Here is a 17191-nt window from a genome sequence, read left to right as displayed (position 1 = left end):
ACCAATTCAAAGCCAAAATATTAAGGAAGATAAAACTATTATAAAATATAAAACAGATTGAAAAAGTAAATCTGAAAGCTGTTAAAATAAATTTAAAAATTGAATTTTAAAACAAATCACATAGTACTAATTTATCTTCAAACTCTCCCCCAAACCTATAGAAATCTTCCAAATACAGGCAGACCTATGAGGTCTCTTTCAGTTCCATTGTTCTCTAGGTTACATCTCTCCCTCCTAAATCCTTGCTTCCACATACTCCAGTCTGCAGTGGTTACTGTCTGGACTCAGGTGCTCAGCTCTTCTCCCTTGTGTTTCCTTTGTCCTTCATGGTCTAATTCCCTTCAGCTCGTCCCTAATGCCCAGATACTTCCTTTTTTCTTGGATTACTTTCTGACTTGTTAGAGCATCTCTTTTGCAGCAGAGAAACAGTACATAAGATGTCATTTTTTGACCTTTGCATATTGGGAAATGTCCTTTTTCTGCCCTCACTTTTTTGTTTTTATTTGTAGTAAGAATTACTATCAAACTCCACTACCTGGCCCAGAGACCCCTGTGGTGTTAGCGAAAGACTTGCCCCTCACATGGCACCCTGCCCACACTTGTGAGTTCATCGACCAGTCAGTGGCCCAACGCAGAGCTCTAACAGTGTTCAAAACCCTCACTCTTAAGTCTAAGTCCACTTTCTCTCTGTTGTTGAGAATAGGTAAATTATACTGCTCTGTCTTCAACCCCACTGATTCTGTCTCCACTTTGCTATTGAGAACATCCAGTATGTTTGGTGAGTTATGTTTTTCACTTCTAAAATTTACATTTGGTTCTTTTTATAACTTTGATTTCTTTGTTGAGTTTTTTTCTGTTGTTTCATCTTTTAAATTTGTTTTTCTTCTTTTGAATTTGTCATCGCTTTTTTTTTTTCTAATGGTTTTATTTATTTTTGAGAGAGAGAAAGAGACAGCATGAGGAGGGTAGGGTCAGAGAGAGAGAGGGAGACACAGAATCCAAAGCAGGCTCCAGGCTCTGAGCTGTCAGCACAGAGCCTGACGCAGGGCTTGAACCCATGAACCATGAGACGACCTGAGCCGAAGCCGGATGCTCAACCAACTGAGCCACTCAGGCACCCCTTTCATTGCTTGTTGAGGCAGTTTTATGATCTCTGTGTCCTTGTCACATACTACCCTACATCATTCATCTCCTGTTCACCTTGTGATTTTCCTGGCTCTTGGTTAGATGAGTGGTTTTCTGTTTGGACCTGGACCTTTGTGGTCTTAGAAGACCCTGGAGTTTATTTCTAGCTTAATGTTTTGGCAGTCCTCCTCTCACATGGCCGCAGCTGGGGAAGGGAGAGCATTGCCTTCTTACTGCCAAGTGGAGAATTGAAGGCCAGGTTCCCTGCTTGACCTCTTTTGACACCACTTCAGTGGTGAGGTGGCAGAAAGAGGGCCATGCTGCCTCATTACAGCCTGGCAAGTGTGGAAGTCTGGGCTCTCCACAGCCTTTGCCAGAGATCGTGGGAACTGGGACCAAAATTGTCTCCGTGGTGTTTCACTGGGAGAACAGTTATTGTCTAGAAGTTTCCCATCTTGCTCAGCTGCTCCTGCCTTGGTTCTCTGCGCATACTTCTCTTGGAATTTTTGTCTGTGCCCTTTGATTTCTGTATTGTGGCTCTCCAGGACCTGGCCTGAGCACAGTCAGAAAGGAAACCCAGGGAACTCACTGCCGTGTCATTCCTTTGGTTCTGAGGGCCCTAGCCAGTCTGTCTTCATCTTTCAACAGCCATTTGGTTTGTTTTATATGTACTACTCATGATTTCAGCTATACTGATTAGCAGGAAGGATATGAAAAAGTATGTCTAGGCCATTTTCCCATAAACAGAATTCATACTTACATTCTTAAATAATACAGCGGCTGAGAGAAGTTTAAATTGAAAATCTCTTTTTCCTTGTTGGTGATATCTTCAACTTTATCTTATAGCATTCTTTTTTGAAGTTCTTATTGTGAAAACCTGTAAATGTAGAACAACATAGAGAATACAGTATTATTCACCTAGATTTAACTGGTTTAATACTTTGCCATATATTCCCTTTTTTGGTGCAATCAAAGTACAGAATTTCACTTTTAAATAATTTCCTGTGGGGTGCCTTGACTGGCTCAATTGGTAGAGCATGTGACTCTTGATCTCAGGGTCATGAGTTTAAGCCCCATGTTGGGTGTGGAGCCTACTTAAAATAAAAACTTTAATATATTTAAATATTTATGCATTTTGGAAGTTTAATTGTGATATGTCTAGGTATGGGTGTTTTTCAGTTTTTCCTACTTGAATGGTTGAACTTGTAGATCAATTAATGTTTTTCATCAAATTTGAGGAGTCTTTGGCATTATTTCTTCAGATATTCATTCCCCATTCTCTCCTTTGCTTCTTGGATTCTCATTATATGTATATTGGTACAGTAATTGATGTCCCAAAGATCTCTGAGGCTCTGTTTATTTTTCCTTCTATGTTCCCCTCCTTTTTTAAAGGTTTCTTTTAATGTTTCTTTATTTTTTGAGAGAAAGAGAGAACATGAGCAGGGGAGGGACAGAGAGAGAGGGAGACACAGAATCCAAAGCAGACTCCAGGCTCTAAGCTGTCAGCACAGAGCCTGACATGGGGCTCAGACTCATGAACTGTAAGATCATGACCTGAACCAAAGTGGGACACTTAACTGACTGAGGCACCCAGGTGCCTCCTTGCCCCTTTTTATAGTTTATCAGACTGGATAATCTCAATTGACCTATGTTTGAGCTTATTGATTCTTTCCGATGCCTGTTAAAATACACTTTTTTTCCAGCTGCTGTAATTTTTTTTTTTTAAGTAATCTCTTTGCCCAACATGGGGCTCAAACTCATGACCCCAAGATCAAGAGTCGCATGCTCTACCAACTGAAGCACCTGGCTGAATTTTTTGCCTGTGGAAATCAAGTCCATGGACTCTTGATTTCGGCTCAGGTGGTGATCTCGTGGTTTTTGGGTTTAAGCCCCACGTCAGGCTCCACACTGACAATGCAGAGCCTGCTTGACATTCTCTCTCCCTTGCTCCCTGCCCCTCCCCCACATATTCTCTCTGTTTCTCTCTCAAATGAATAAATGGAATCTCAAATTATATACTATGTATATGTAATATATATATTTTTTGATAGAGTAACCTAATGATGCTGGCTTATTTTCACCCAATGTAGTACTTTTGGGATCCATCCAAAGTGTAGCATGTATCAGTAGTTTCTTCTTTTTAGGGTGGGTAATGTTCCATCATATGGATATACCAGAATTTGTTTACCCATTTGCCTATTGAAATTCACTCGGGTTTTTTCTGGTTTGGGGTTGTTAGAAATAAAGCTGCTGTGAACATTCATGTGCAACTTTCTTGGTAGACCTGTATTTTCATTTCTCTAGGATAAAAATCCTAAGAGTACAGTTGCTGAGTACCTGGTCCATATATTTTATATTTTATAAGGAACTTCCAAACTATTTTTGCATGGTGGCTATACCATTTCAAATTCCCACCTGCAGCATGTGAGATCCTTTTATCCTAAAACTTTGCTAAACTCCTTTATTAGTGCTAGGAGATTTTTGATAGATCAAGTTGCTCCACATCCTTTCCTGTTCTTGCTGTTATAAAGTCTTTAAGTTTTATTTTCACCATTCTGAGTGGGGTGTGGTGGGATATCATCAAGGCTTCATGACTCTCATGGCTGATGGTATTGAGCATCTTTTCATGTGCCTGTTTGCCTCCTGGATATTTTCTCTAGTGGAAGTGTCATTCAATATTCATGTTTTTTGCTCGTTTTCTGTTGAGACTATATTTTTTTTAGTATTGATTTACAGAGTTCTTTATATATGGTGAATATAATTCTTTTACCATAGATAATGTGTTTGGTTTGTTTGTCTTAACCATTTTTGAGTGTACGTTTCATTGGTGCTAAGCATATTCTCACTCTTGTGCAACCCTTTCCAGATCTGTGCAGAACTGTAACTCCAAGCCCATTATCCAGCCACTCCCATTTTCTCTTCCCCCAGCCCTGGGGGCCATTCTTCTGCTTTCCTTTTTTCAGTGAATTTGACTATTTGTACCTCATATAAGGGGAATCGACATAATGTGTTACACAAATATATATTTTTTAGTCTGTGCCTTGTCTTTTCAACCTCTTGAAGTGGTCTTTATCAAAGCAAAAGTCTTTAAATTTTTGTTTAAGCAAAAGTCTACTCTGATAAAATCCAATTTATTATTTTTTTCTTTGGAGTATGTTTTTGGTATCATGTGTAACTAAGAACTCTTGACCCAATCCTAGGGGATGGGGAGGTGTATTTTTTTTTAATTTTTTTAAATGTTTTATTAATTTTTGATACAGGAGAGACAGAGCATGAGAGGGGGAGGGTCAGAGAGAGAAGGAGACACAGAACTGGAAGCAGGCTCCAGGCTCTCTGAGCTAGTCGTCAGCACAGAGCCTGACGCGGGGCTCGAACCCATGAACATGAGATCTGACCTGAGCCGAAGTCGGAGGCTTAACCGACTGAGCCACCCAGGCACCCTGGGGAGGTGTATTTTTAATAAAACTTTTATAGTTTCACATTTTAAACTTAGGTTTATGATCCGTGTGGAATTCATTTTTGTATATGGTGTGAGGTTTGATTTGGTGTTGAATTTTTTGCCTATGGAAATCCAAGTTGTTTTTGACCTTGAACGTGAGGGGTACTCTTCATACTCCTCATACCTTGAGGGTTGCTTTTCATATCCTGAATTTTCAGCATTAGTACTATAAGTGGGTAAACCTTCACAGCCATTAAATGAAATATTTTACTGGGACATCTGGCCAGCTCTGTTGGTAGAGTATATGACTCTTGATCCTGAGTTCGAGCCCCATGTTAGCTGTAGAGATTAGTTAAAAATAAAATCTTTAAAAATATATTTTTTACTTTAAAAAACAATGTTTAAGAAGAATTGTAATGACCTGAGTGACTACTTCTGATAACACCAAAAAAAATAAGACAGTTTTATTTTTTATTTTTTAATTTTTTAATGTTTATTTTTTGGGAGAGAAACAGAGTGAGCGGGGGAGGGGCAGAGAGAGGGAGAGACAGAATCTGAAGCAGGCTCCAGGCTCTAAGCTGACAGCACAGAGCCCGACACAGGGCTTGAACTCACAGACCTTAAGATCATGACCTGAAAAAAAAAAAAAAAAAAAAAAAAGATCATGACCTGAGCTAAAGTCAGATGATTACCTGACAGAGCCACCCAGGTGCCCCAGATGCACAGTTTTAGAAATTAAATATAGGGGTACCTGGGTGGCTCATTCGGTTAAGTGTCCGGCTTCAGCTCAGGTCATGATCTTGCAATTCGTGGGTTCAAGCCCTGCATCAGGCTCTGTGCTGACAGCTAGCTCAGAGCCTGGAGCCTGCTTCCGGTTCTGTGTCTCCCTGTCTCTCTGACTCTCCCCTGCTCATGCTGCCTCTCTCTGTCTCTCAAAAATAAATAAAAAGCATTTTAAAAATTTAAAAAATAAACAAAAACAAACATTAAATGTATAGCTACTTTAGATGCCTGGAGTATTCTGGTAAAATAAGCTAGAAAGTTATAAGAGTGATGCCTCTGCGTAAGGGGCTGGGTGTGTAAAGTGAAGGAAAATTATCTTCAATTTGTATTCTTTTGAATCATTACCATGTGTGTGAGTTTCCTCTTCTATAAGAAATAGGTTTACAAGAAATTACATACAAAGTGAGTATGATTGTGATTTAAAAAAAAAACTTTGTAAGGCAACATACACAAAGGTATTGAGGGAGAAGAAAGACCCTAATGTAGTAAAAGTTCATTGACTTTTGATGATGTGACTTTAAGTGATTTCTTTAAAATGCTATTTTCTAAGTTAATTTTATCACCACTTATAAAATGTGGTAGGGGTGGGGCCAAGAGAGGATATTTTTAAAACTTGAATTCGCTTTAAAACTTACCTTAAAGTTCGATGTCTAGAATCAAGTTAATAGAGTCTAAGTTGTCCTGTTCATTGTGCAAAAAGAACTCCACAAACACCCATCCTCTAAAATATGTGCTACATTATCTTCATTTTCGTGTTTCAGTGCCAAGCCTAAATCAGAAATCCACGTATCAATGGCCACTCCGGTCACTGTGTCCATGGAGACTGTGTCCAGTCAAAGCAACGATCAGCCCACCATTGCAGTGCCCCCCACGGCTCAACAGCCTCCACCAACCATCCCAACCATGATTGCGGCAGCGAGCCCCCCGTCACAGCCAGCTGCCGCCCTCTCGACCGTTCCCGGAGCGGTCCCCGTTACTCCCCCCGTCACTACCATTGCGGCTGCCCCTCCGCCCTCAGCCTCTGTGGCCGGCAATCTCTCCTCTGTGTTGGGGCCTCCGGTACCTGAGATAAAAGTTAAAGAAGAAGTGGAACCAATGGACATCATGAGGCCGGTCTCTGGTAGGTTCATTCCCGGAGTTTTCTTCATTAGCATGTTCTGCTTCCTTTTCCTGATGCTCCTTGAGCTGGACTCTTGGGACCCCCTGCTGCTGAGCCTGATCCTGGGGGCACACTATCTGTTTGCATCTCATTCCTTTTAAGAAAGGGAAGACTGCTGGGCTCCTTTTGAAAACAACCCATTTTTGCTTCCCTTTGGCACTCATTTTCTTTCTTCACCAAAATCATGAAAAGGATTAACATTTCCCAAAAAATATCCTTAAAGAGAGCTTTGGTGGTTATCTGTTCAATTTTCTTTTCCATTTCTCATTTTGGTTTCTGAGTCTTATCTCCTTTTTTTCTTAATGTAATTAAAACATTGCCAATTCTGTTTTGTTTTGTTTTGTGTTTTGGAAAAACTGGTCATTACTTCCAGTGTTATGTTAATGTTTATTCTGGTCTCTATTCTCTTTCGGATTTTTCTTTGTTATTTCCTTCTACTAAATTTCAGATAGGTTTCTTTTTTTTCTAGTTTCTTGTGGTATAATGTTGTTTATTTAAACTTTTTTCTTAATACAAGCATTTAGAGCATTAAAAAATAAAAATAGAAAATCAGGTCAAGATAAGATCAAGCCAAATGCTAATTATTTAACAATTTATTCCCTGCCAATTTTTGTTGCCTTATTATGCAGTGACTAAGATCTATGTTGTTGGAAATACTCTCTTGATAAACTTAACATGTGATTAGTAAAATCTTAAAATTGCTCGCTACTTTCTTTCCCTCCTTTCCTTGACCCTGAACTTCGAGTGTGTGAAATGCAGGTCACTTTGGAGGTTTTCTGATTGTCCGTATATTTGTTAATAATTCATTGAGGAATGTTGCCTCCCCTGACTAGAAAAATAACATTTCATGTACAGAATCTGCAAGATGCTGATAAAGCCCAAGTGGAAGGCAAGTCAGTTTGTCCTCCAGTTACCAGGCAGTGCCCTCTCACCATGTTGGCATAAAGACCATCCCTAGTGCTATTTGTTCAGTAAGAGGTGTGGTTGTGCGGTGTCTGCAGTTACTTAACCTGCTGTTTCTTTTTACTTATTATACCATGAAATCGTCTTCTATCTTACCCATATTTAGCCTCAGTACTCCCATTGAAAGACACCATGGCTAACCCAGGAGGGGAAACGGAATGTTCCTCTTACTTCTCTGTACTAGAAAACTGACGGCAATCCTGCCTCAAATTGTAGGGCTCTACACCAGGGACTGATGATGCGTCCTTGTAAAAAAAAAAAAAAGTACATCTCCATCCTCTGGAGCTTATGTTTTAGCAGGGGAGAGAAACAGATACATAAAGCAGTGACAGATATAGGCATGCCTCAGAGAAATTGGGAGTTTGTTTCCAGATGAAGCAGGTATTGCAGTAAAGGGAATATCATGGCACCTGGGTGGCTCAGTCAGTTAAGCGGTTGACTCTTGATTTCAGCTCAGGTTATAAGCTCATAGTTCGTGAATTCAAGCCCCACACCAGGCTCTGTGAGCACAGAGCCTGCTTCAGATCTTCCGTCTCCCTCTCTCTGTCCATCCCCCACTTGCACACACGCTCTCTCAAAGAAATAAATGTTAAAACAAAATTTTAATTAAAAAAAAATTAGTGCCTGGGTGGCTCATTCGGTTAAGCCTCCACTTCAGCTCAGGTCATGATCTCAAAATTCATAGGTTTGAGCCCCACATCAGGCTCTGTGCTGACAGCTCAGAGCTTGCAGCCTGCTTCAGATTCTGTGTCTCCCTCTCTCTCTGCCCTCCGCCACTCTCACTCTGGCCCTCTCTCTCAAAAATATTTTAAAAATAATAATAAAAAAACTAAAAATTAAAGTGAATATCACAATAAAGCAAGTCAAATGATTTTTATATAAAAGTTATGTTTATACAATAAGTATGCAGTAGCATTAGGTCTTTTTTTTTTTCTTCTTAATGTTTATTTGAGGGAGAATGTGCTCACAAGCACAGGAGGAGCAGAATCTGTGCAGAGACCACACTGTCAGTGCAGAGCCTGACATGGATCTCCACCCCACAAACTGTGAGATCATGACCCAAGCTGAAATCAAGAGTCAGACACTTAACCAGCTGAGCCTTCCGGGCACCCTGTGATAGCATTATATCTTTAAAGACAATGTACATACCTTAATTTAAAAAACACTTTATTGCTGGGATGCCTAGATGGCTCAGTCATTCAAGCATCTAACTTCAGTCATAATATCACCGTTTGTGAGTTCAAGCCCCACATGGGGTTTTCTACTGTCAGCATGGAGCCTACTTTGGATCTTCTGTCCCCTTCTCTCTTTGCTGCTGCCTCTTCCCCACTCATATCTCTCTCTCTCCCTGTCTGTCTCTCTTTTCTCTGTCTCTGTCTTTCTCTCTAAATAAATTAATTAATTACAAAAAGAATACCTTGTTGCTAAAAAAATGCAACCCTCATCTGAGCTTTCAGTGAGTCATAATCACTGATCACGATCACCATAACAAATATAAGTGTGAAATATTGTGAGAATTGCCAAAATCTGACACAGACACGAAGCAAGCAGATGCTGCTGGGAAAAGGGTGCTGGTAGACTTAACGCAGGGTTGCCACAGACCCTCAGTTTTCAAAAAATGCAGTGTCTACAAAGCACAATTATGTGAAGTGTGGCTGTTTGAGGGAAAGTCAGGACTGTGAATTTAAGGAGAATTTAAAGGGAGGGCCTCACTGAGGAGGTCGTCTTTGAATAAGGACATTAAAAAGATGAGGTGCCAGCTGTTCAGAAATCTGGAGAGGGAGCACTCCAGGCCTGAGGAACATGCCTGGTATCCTAGCAAAGACGGTCCAGGAATAGTACCTAGACTCCAGAACATCATCAGAGATCCAGGCTCCTCCCACCCCTAGATTCAGGATAGCTGCTAGAATCCAGCTGCCGTGTCTGAGTTCTAGGGTGGCAGAAGACAAGGAGTAGAAGGTCACACCTTCATTTAAGGACTTCTATTTTCATTTCTTACAGCTACACAGCTAGTAACTAGCCTTTCAGCTCAGTAGCAGAGTGCCTGTCTACAAGTATAAGCCTCCTCATTTAAGGATGGTGAAGTCATGGTGTATGAGAAAGCTGTTGGCACCCTCTGCCATAAGTAGAGTGCGTAGCACACTACCTGGCACATAGGAAGACTCAGTAATGTCACTTCTCTTTGCTGTCCTAACGTCCTCCATGGTTGGAAATCTAGTGGAACTTCCCATTATGTGTGGGTTCTCACACATGGATGTGCTCTTGTTCCGATGACAGCAGTTCCTCCCCTGGCGACCAGCACTGTGTCTCCATCTCTCACGTTGCTGGCTAACAACCTTTCCATGCCTACAAGTGACCTACCACCGGGTGCCTCTCCAAGGAAGAAGCCTCGAAAGCAACAGCATGTGATTTCTACAGAAGAAGGGGACATGATGGAGACGAACAGCACTGACGACGAGAAGTCCACTGCCAAGAGTCTTCTGGTGAAAGCCGAGAAGCGCAAGTCTCCACCCAAGGAGTATATTGGTAATGGTCACTTGCGCTAACTATTGTCATGTGAAGCTTTCCGACGTAAGTCAGGGCTCCATCCCTGAGGCTGTTCCCATAATCAGATTTCACTTGTGGATCATTTCTTGAAGTTACACCTTGTGGATTCTTGATAATACATGGTAAGTTATTTAATGTCTTTCTTTTCTTTTCTTCTGAACAGACGAAGAAGGTGTGAGGTATGTCCCAGTGCGTCCGAGACCGCCCATTACTTTGCTGCGTCACTATCGGAACCCCTGGAAAGCCGCTTACCACCACTTTCAGCGGTATAGTGATGTCCGGGTCAAAGGTTAGTTTCTGCAGAAACATCCATTGTGAATGCATGAAATTGGTCTCTCACTTGCCTATATGGTAATCCAAGTAGAATAGAAAGACAGAATTACAGTTTTCTAGTTTCCAAAAAACCCAGGGGGTGACAGAGTGACCTCCTTAGGCCCCAGGGTAGTTGTAGAAAAGCTGTACCACATTGTTACTGGACACAGTCCACATTAATCCCTAGGATGCTGAAAGATACATACATTGTAAGCCCCAGGAAGTTTATTTTCCAAAAGACCTTTTGTTTAACATATGTGAAGCTCTTGAAAGGGTCTGGTGCAAGCCCTCAGTAAACATTTTGTTGTTGTATGTGAGAATTACATTTTCATAAGCCCACATGTAGGAAAAATAGCTGATAGTACTTGCAAATATCTGTACTGGTAGACTTTAAGTGTCATTAATCTCAAATATAATCATGGCACAGAGAAGTGAACATTTTCAGAGAATTGATCACACTTCCCATTCCCTCAAATAAATTCTACTTGGAAATGTCTCTGATGGTTTCCCTAAGTCCTCAAAATGAGTCAGACGGTATTGACATAATGTGTGGGACCAGGGGTGAAAGTTCCCATAGTTTAGTCTCTGAAGGGAACTGCAGGCAGCTACCCATCCAGCAGTTTTTCCTTATGAGTAGACCGTGAGGTCTGGAAAGAGGCTAGATTTCCAAATATCAGAGAGTGGTGGCCTTTGGTGGAAGCAGGAAATGGGCCACTAAACCTCTCTTCACACCATAGAAATTCCATGTCATGGCAGAAAAATATTATAAAGTATTGCCTGGCAACATGTTAAGCCATACTGAAAGATTCTTACTACTTCCTGGGACTCACTCTTCAAAAATTATCTCAGGAAAGGTAATCTGACCACAGAAAATATCGATTCAGATGGTCTCTTGACTATTAAAACTTTATTGATCTACTTTGCCCAAGCTTTAAAATCATTTCTTTAAATAAATCAAGATGGAATACTGAAAATTGGTCAGGTAATATACAGGAAGGAAAAAAAAAAAGAGAAAAAGAGGAATAAGCAGCACCAGAAACAAACAGCATGTAATAACATGGCAGACTTAGTCTTACATATCAATAATTACCTCAAATGTAAATAATCTGAACATACCAATTAAAATATCTATTGTACAGAGGGAATGAACAAAAAAGATCCAACTACATTCTGTCTATAAGAAACTCACTTCAGATATAATAATATAAGTAAATGGACAGTAACAGGATAGAAATATACATACAATGCAAAACTAAAGCTAAGAGTGGCTATGTTAATGTCAAATAATGTAAACTTGAGAGGAAAGAAAATTACTAGAGACAAGGACATTACATCCTGATTTTTTTAAATGTGCAGGCAACAAAATCCAAGAGTTTCAGAATATATGAAGTACAAATAATACAGCTGAAAGGAGAAATAGGTAAATGAGCAATAATAGAACTTCAACATGCTCCTCTCAGCAGCTGGTAAAACTACTTGACAGAAAACCAACTAGAACTCCATACCACAAACCAATAGCATCTCACAGGTGTTTATAGAACACTCCAACAGCAGCAGAACACACATTCTGTCAGTGCCCACAGGTGCCCACAGGTCGTATAAAGATAGACCATATCCTGGAGCATACAACAGACTTCACCAAATTTAAAAGAATTGAAATCATACAGAGCATCTTCATTGACCATAATGGACTCAAACTAGAAACCAATAACAGAAAGTTAACAGAAAAATCTTCAAACCATGAAAATTAAACAAGACAGTCATAAAAGGACATCTCAAGGGAAATTTTTTAAAGTACATAAACTGAATGAAAATAAAAATAAATACATATGCAATATACCAGAACGTGTGGGAGGCAACTACAGAAGTGCCTAGAGGGAGGGAACCTGGGTGGCTCAGTCGGTTAAGCATCCAACTTCGGCTCAGGTCATGATCTCACAGTTTGTAAGTTAGAGCCTGGCGTCGGCCTCTGTGCTGACCGCTTAAGAACCTGGAGCCTGATTTGGATTCTGTGTCTCCCTCTCTCTCTGCCTCTCCCCCATTCACACTCTGTCTCTCTCTCTCAAAATAAACATTAAAAAAATTTTTTTAAAGAAAGGAGAAAATATCTCAAAGTACCTATCTCAAAAGGTTACACACACAAAGAAAAAAAATAAACTTAAAGCAACTACAAGGAAGACAGTAGTAAAGATAATAAAATTAATGAAATTGAAAACGCAATAATAGAAAGAATGAATGAAACAAAACCTGGTTCTTTGAAAGTCAAATTAATGTCTGTAGCAAAACTGAACAGCTTTATGCCCTTAAAGTCAGCCACTTAGATGAGGTGGGCCAGTGCCTTGAAAACGCTACCAAAACTCAACCAGAAGCAGAGAGACATTCAGAATAGTCCTATAACTAATAAATAAGTTGAACCCAAAGTTTTAAATGTTCCAAACAGAAATCTCTATTTTCATATACTTTCACTGGGAAATTCAACTAAGCTTTTTAAAAGGAATCAACACCAATTCTCTACACTTTCTTAAAAAATGTAAGAAGAAGCACTTCTGTATGTTATGAAGGCAGTATTTTCCTGACCCAAAATCAGACAAGAAGAGTAAAAACATAGAAAACTGATTATCAATATTCCTCATAAATATAGATGTAAAAATTCCTAACAAAATGTAAATGCAGCAATGTATAAATAGTATTTTATACCTTGATCAAGTTGGGTTCCAGCTCTGGAAGACGAGGTCACCACTTGAAAATCAATGTGATTCACCATTAGTAACAAGCCATATTAATCTCCCAAGGCTGAAATAACAAAATACCACAAACTTGGTCTTAAATTACAAATGTATTCTCTCATAGTTTTGGAGGCTAGAAGTCCAAAGTCAAAGTATCCGCAAAGTCATGCTCTTTCTGATGGCCATGGAGAGTCCTTCCTTGCCTCGGTAGCTTCTGCTGGTTGCCAGAAGTCCTTGGTATTATTTGGCTTGCAACTGCATCATTCCAGTTTCTGCCTCCCCTTTCACATCATATTCACTCCTGTGTCTCATATCTTTCTCTCTCTTTCCTTATAAGAACATCACTAATTGATAGCTCTCCCCCAATTCATTATGACTTCTTCTTAGTTTGATTACATCTGCAAAGGCCCTACTTCCAAATAAAATCACCTTTATAGGTACAAGGGTAAGGACTTCGGCATGTCTTTTAAGAGGACATAGTTCAATCCAAAGCAAAAGCTAAAGAAGAAAATTCACATCATCATATCAACTAATGCAGAAAAACTATTTGATAAAATTCAACAGTTTTTAATGATAAATCTCTGAAAAACAAGAGAAGACCTTCTCAACTTGATAAAAAGTCTACAACAAACCTACAGCTAATATTATACTTAAGAGTGAAAGACTGAATGCTTTCTACCTGAGATTAGCCAAACACTAAGCTGTCCTGTCTCACCGTTCTTAACTCAAGATTAGTAGTGGGTTAGTACAAGATTAGGAGACACTATAAGTCAAGGAAAAGATAAAAAGACATTATGAGTTGGAAAGGAGTAAATAAAACTATCTCTGCCTGAAAGTGACATCATTGTCTACATAGAAAATCTCAAGGATTCCATTAAAAAAAAACTCCTGGAACTGTCAGCAAGGTCACAGGATATAGTGTCAATACACAAATCAATTGTAATTTTAGATAGTTGGAATGAACTTGTACAAACTGATACTGAACATATAATACCATTTACAGTTTTTCCCACAAAAATGACATACTTAAGTATAAATTTAGCAAAACATAGACCGGACATGTTTGCTGACAGCTATGAAATGCTGATTAAAGAGGTCTGAATATCTGGAGTTTGGAAGTTTGAGCCCCACATCGGGCTAACTGCTGTCAGCCTTTCAAAAGTGCAGAGCTCACTTTGGATCCTCTCTCTGCTCCTCTCTGTGTGATCTGCACATAGAGACTTTCTTACAAAGTGTACTTTGGTGGGAAAAAGAGTAACTTTACAGTGGGCACCCACCATAAACACCACCTCAGCCAGATGTTCAAGGCCAATATGAATAATGATGCATCGTGCTAATAGTATGTACTCTTCTGTTCAAAGATAAGTGATTGTTATATAGACTGCTGTATCCATTAGATGTTATATATAAACATAGTGGTAGCCACAGATCAAGAACTAGTAACAAATAAAGGAATTCAAGTATATCACTAAAGAAAGCCAGCAAACTATGAGAGAAGAGAGCAAGAGAAGAAAAGGAACAGAGAAAACGACGAAAACAACCAGAAAGCAAGTAACAAAATGACAAATCGATACCTGTCCATAATGACTTTGAATGTAAATGGACTAAATGCTCCAACCAAAAGACAAAGGATGACAGACTAGATTAAAAAGCAAGACTTAATCAATTTCAGACGTAAAGACCCATTTCAGACCTAAAGATACATGCAGTTTGAAAGTGAAGCTTTGGAAAGGCACTGATCATGCAGATGGAAGTGAAAAGAAAGCCAGAGTAGCAATACTTATATTGGACCAAAAAAGAATTTAAAACAAAGACTGTAACAAGAGACAGAAAAGGACACTATATTATCATAAAAGGGAACAATCCAGCTAACAGCTGTAACAGTTGTATATATTTGTGTACCCCTCATGGGAGCACACAAATACATAAAGCAGCTAATAACACACATAAAGGAAAATAGTCAATAGTAATACAAAAATAACAGGGGACTTTAACACCCCACTTACATCAGTGGATAGATCATGCAAACAGAAAATCAACAAAGAAATCATGGCTTTGAATGACACATTTGGACCAGGTGGATCTAACAGATACATTCAGAACATTCCATCCCAAAACAGCAGAAAACACATTGTTTTCAAGTGTACATGGAACCTTCTTCAAAATAGATCACATGTTGACCCACAAAACAAATTAAAAAAGATTGAAATCGTACCCTATATCTCTTCTGACCACAGTGCTGTGAAACTAGAAATTAGCCACAAGAAAAAAAGCTGGAAAGAATACAAATATATGGAGGTTAAATACATACTACTAAAATGAGTGGGTCAGCTCAGATATCAAAGAGGAAATCAAAAAATACATGGAGATAAATGAAAATGAAAACAAACACAATGATCTAAAATCTTTGGAAATGCCTTAAAAGGTGATCTAAGAGAGAAGCTTATAGCAATACAGGCCAACCTGAAGAAGCAAGAAAAATCTCAAGTAAACCTTATTCTTAAAGGAGCTAGAAAAAGAAGAAAAACCCCAAACCCGTACAAGGAAGGAAATGAAGATTAGAGCAGAAATAAATGATACAGAAGCTAAAAAAAAAACAACAACCATAGAACAGATTAATGAAATCAGTAGCTGGTTCTTTGAAAACCTTAACAAAATTAGGGGCACCTCGGTGGCTCAGTCAGTTAAGCGTCCAACTTAGGCTCAGGTCATGATCTCATGGTTCATGCGTTTGAGCCCTGCATCAGGCTCTGCTGACAGCTCAGAACTTAGAGTCTGCTTCTGATTCTGTTTCTTCTTCTCTCTGTGTGTCTCAAAGATAAATAAAACATTGGGAAAAAATGAAAACCTCAACAAAATTAATAAATGTTTTGTCAGAATCATCAAAAGAGGACTTGAATAAAAATCAAATGAAACAGGAGAAAGAATAACTCGACACCACAGAAATACAAAGAAATATAAGAGAATACTATGAAAAAATACGTGCCAACCAATTGGACAACCTAGAAGAAATGGATAAATTCCTAGAAACCTATAATTCTCAAAACTGAATCACGAAGAAATAGAAAATTTGAACAGACTGGTTACCACCAATGAAATTGAATCAGTACTCAAAATTTAACTCCCCTAACAAACAAAAGTCCAAGAAAAAAAAAATCCAAGACCAGATGCCTCCACAGGTGAATTCTCAACATTTACATTTTTAAAATTTTTTAAATTTTAAGTAGGCTCTACGCTCAGTGTGGGCTTGAACTCACAACCCTGAGATCAAGAGTTGCATGCCCTACTGACTGAGCCAGCCAGGCACCCCTACCAAACATTTAAAGAAGAGTTAATACCCATTCTCAAACTATTTCAAAAAATAGAAGAGGAAGGAAGGCTTCCAAATTCATTCTGTGAAGCCAGCATTACCCTGATACCAAAATCAGATAAAGACACCACAAAAAAAGAGAACTATAGGCCAGTATCTCTGAACATAGATGCAAAAGTCTTTAACAAAGTACTAGCCAGCCAAAACCAACAATATATTTTTAAAACTCATTCACCATGATAAAGTGGGATTTATTCCTGGCTTGCAAGGGGGTTCATTATTTGCAAATCAATCAATGTGACGCATCACCTTAATAGAAGAAGGAATAAGAACCACATGATCATTTTATTTTTTTTAATGCTTTTTATTTATTTTTGAGAGACAGAGAGAGTGCAAGCAGGGGAGGGTCAGAGAGAGAGGGAGACACAGAATCTGAAACAGGCTCCAGGCTCTGAGCTAGCTGTCAGCACAGAGCCCGACAGAGGGCTTGAACCCATGAACCGTGAGGTCTGACCTGAACCGAAGCCGGAATGATCATTTTATTTTTTTGTTTGTTTGTTTATTTTTTTAACATATGCAATTATTTGCTATTATTTACACTACAGTAGTTACAATTACACTCCAAACAGAAAAGCAAAGTAAAAAATCAAAACCCCAACTTCTATTTCATGTAATTAGACTTATCCAGAAATTAGAAGGTTATGTAACAACTAGTTAATCACCTAATTTCACAGCTATCTGAAGTGGCAATCGTTATATAGCAGCTTATCTATGATACATTCAAGATACATGATACAATTTATTACTTGCCCATAAGAAGTGTCAGA

General features: G+C 39.0%; 1 protein-coding gene and 1 non-coding gene across 8 annotated transcripts in view; one reads left to right on the top strand and one right to left on the bottom strand.

Moving 5' to 3' along the window:
* SAP130 (Sin3A associated protein 130) overlaps positions 1-17191 on the top strand; it is a 76069-nt gene that overhangs the window by 48572 nt on the left and 10306 nt on the right. For 5 of the 7 annotated variants that reach the window (XM_029934790.1, XM_029934792.1, XM_029934788.1 and 2 more), the window contains 3 exons: positions 6109-6467; positions 9747-9995; positions 10180-10305. In XM_029934790.1, coding sequence (XP_029790650.1) covers positions 6109-6467; positions 9747-9995; positions 10180-10305 — 734 coding nt within the window. The remainder of the gene's footprint in view (positions 1-6108; positions 6468-9746; positions 9996-10179; positions 10306-17191) is intronic. The other 2 variants (XM_029934793.1, XM_029934789.1) reach the window with 2 other exon arrangements.
* On the bottom strand, positions 502-654 carry LOC115288826. The gene has a single exon (XR_003907215.1). It is a non-coding gene; the product is annotated as a small nucleolar RNA SNORA62/SNORA6 family (small nucleolar RNA).

This window comes from Suricata suricatta, chromosome 3, assembly GCF_006229205.1.
Source record: "Suricata suricatta isolate VVHF042 chromosome 3, meerkat_22Aug2017_6uvM2_HiC, whole genome shotgun sequence".
NCBI classification, from domain to species: domain Eukaryota; kingdom Metazoa; phylum Chordata; class Mammalia; order Carnivora; family Herpestidae; genus Suricata; species Suricata suricatta.
Note: the sequence above shows the minus strand (reverse complement) of the source record. Positions and strands in the feature narration are given on the sequence as shown.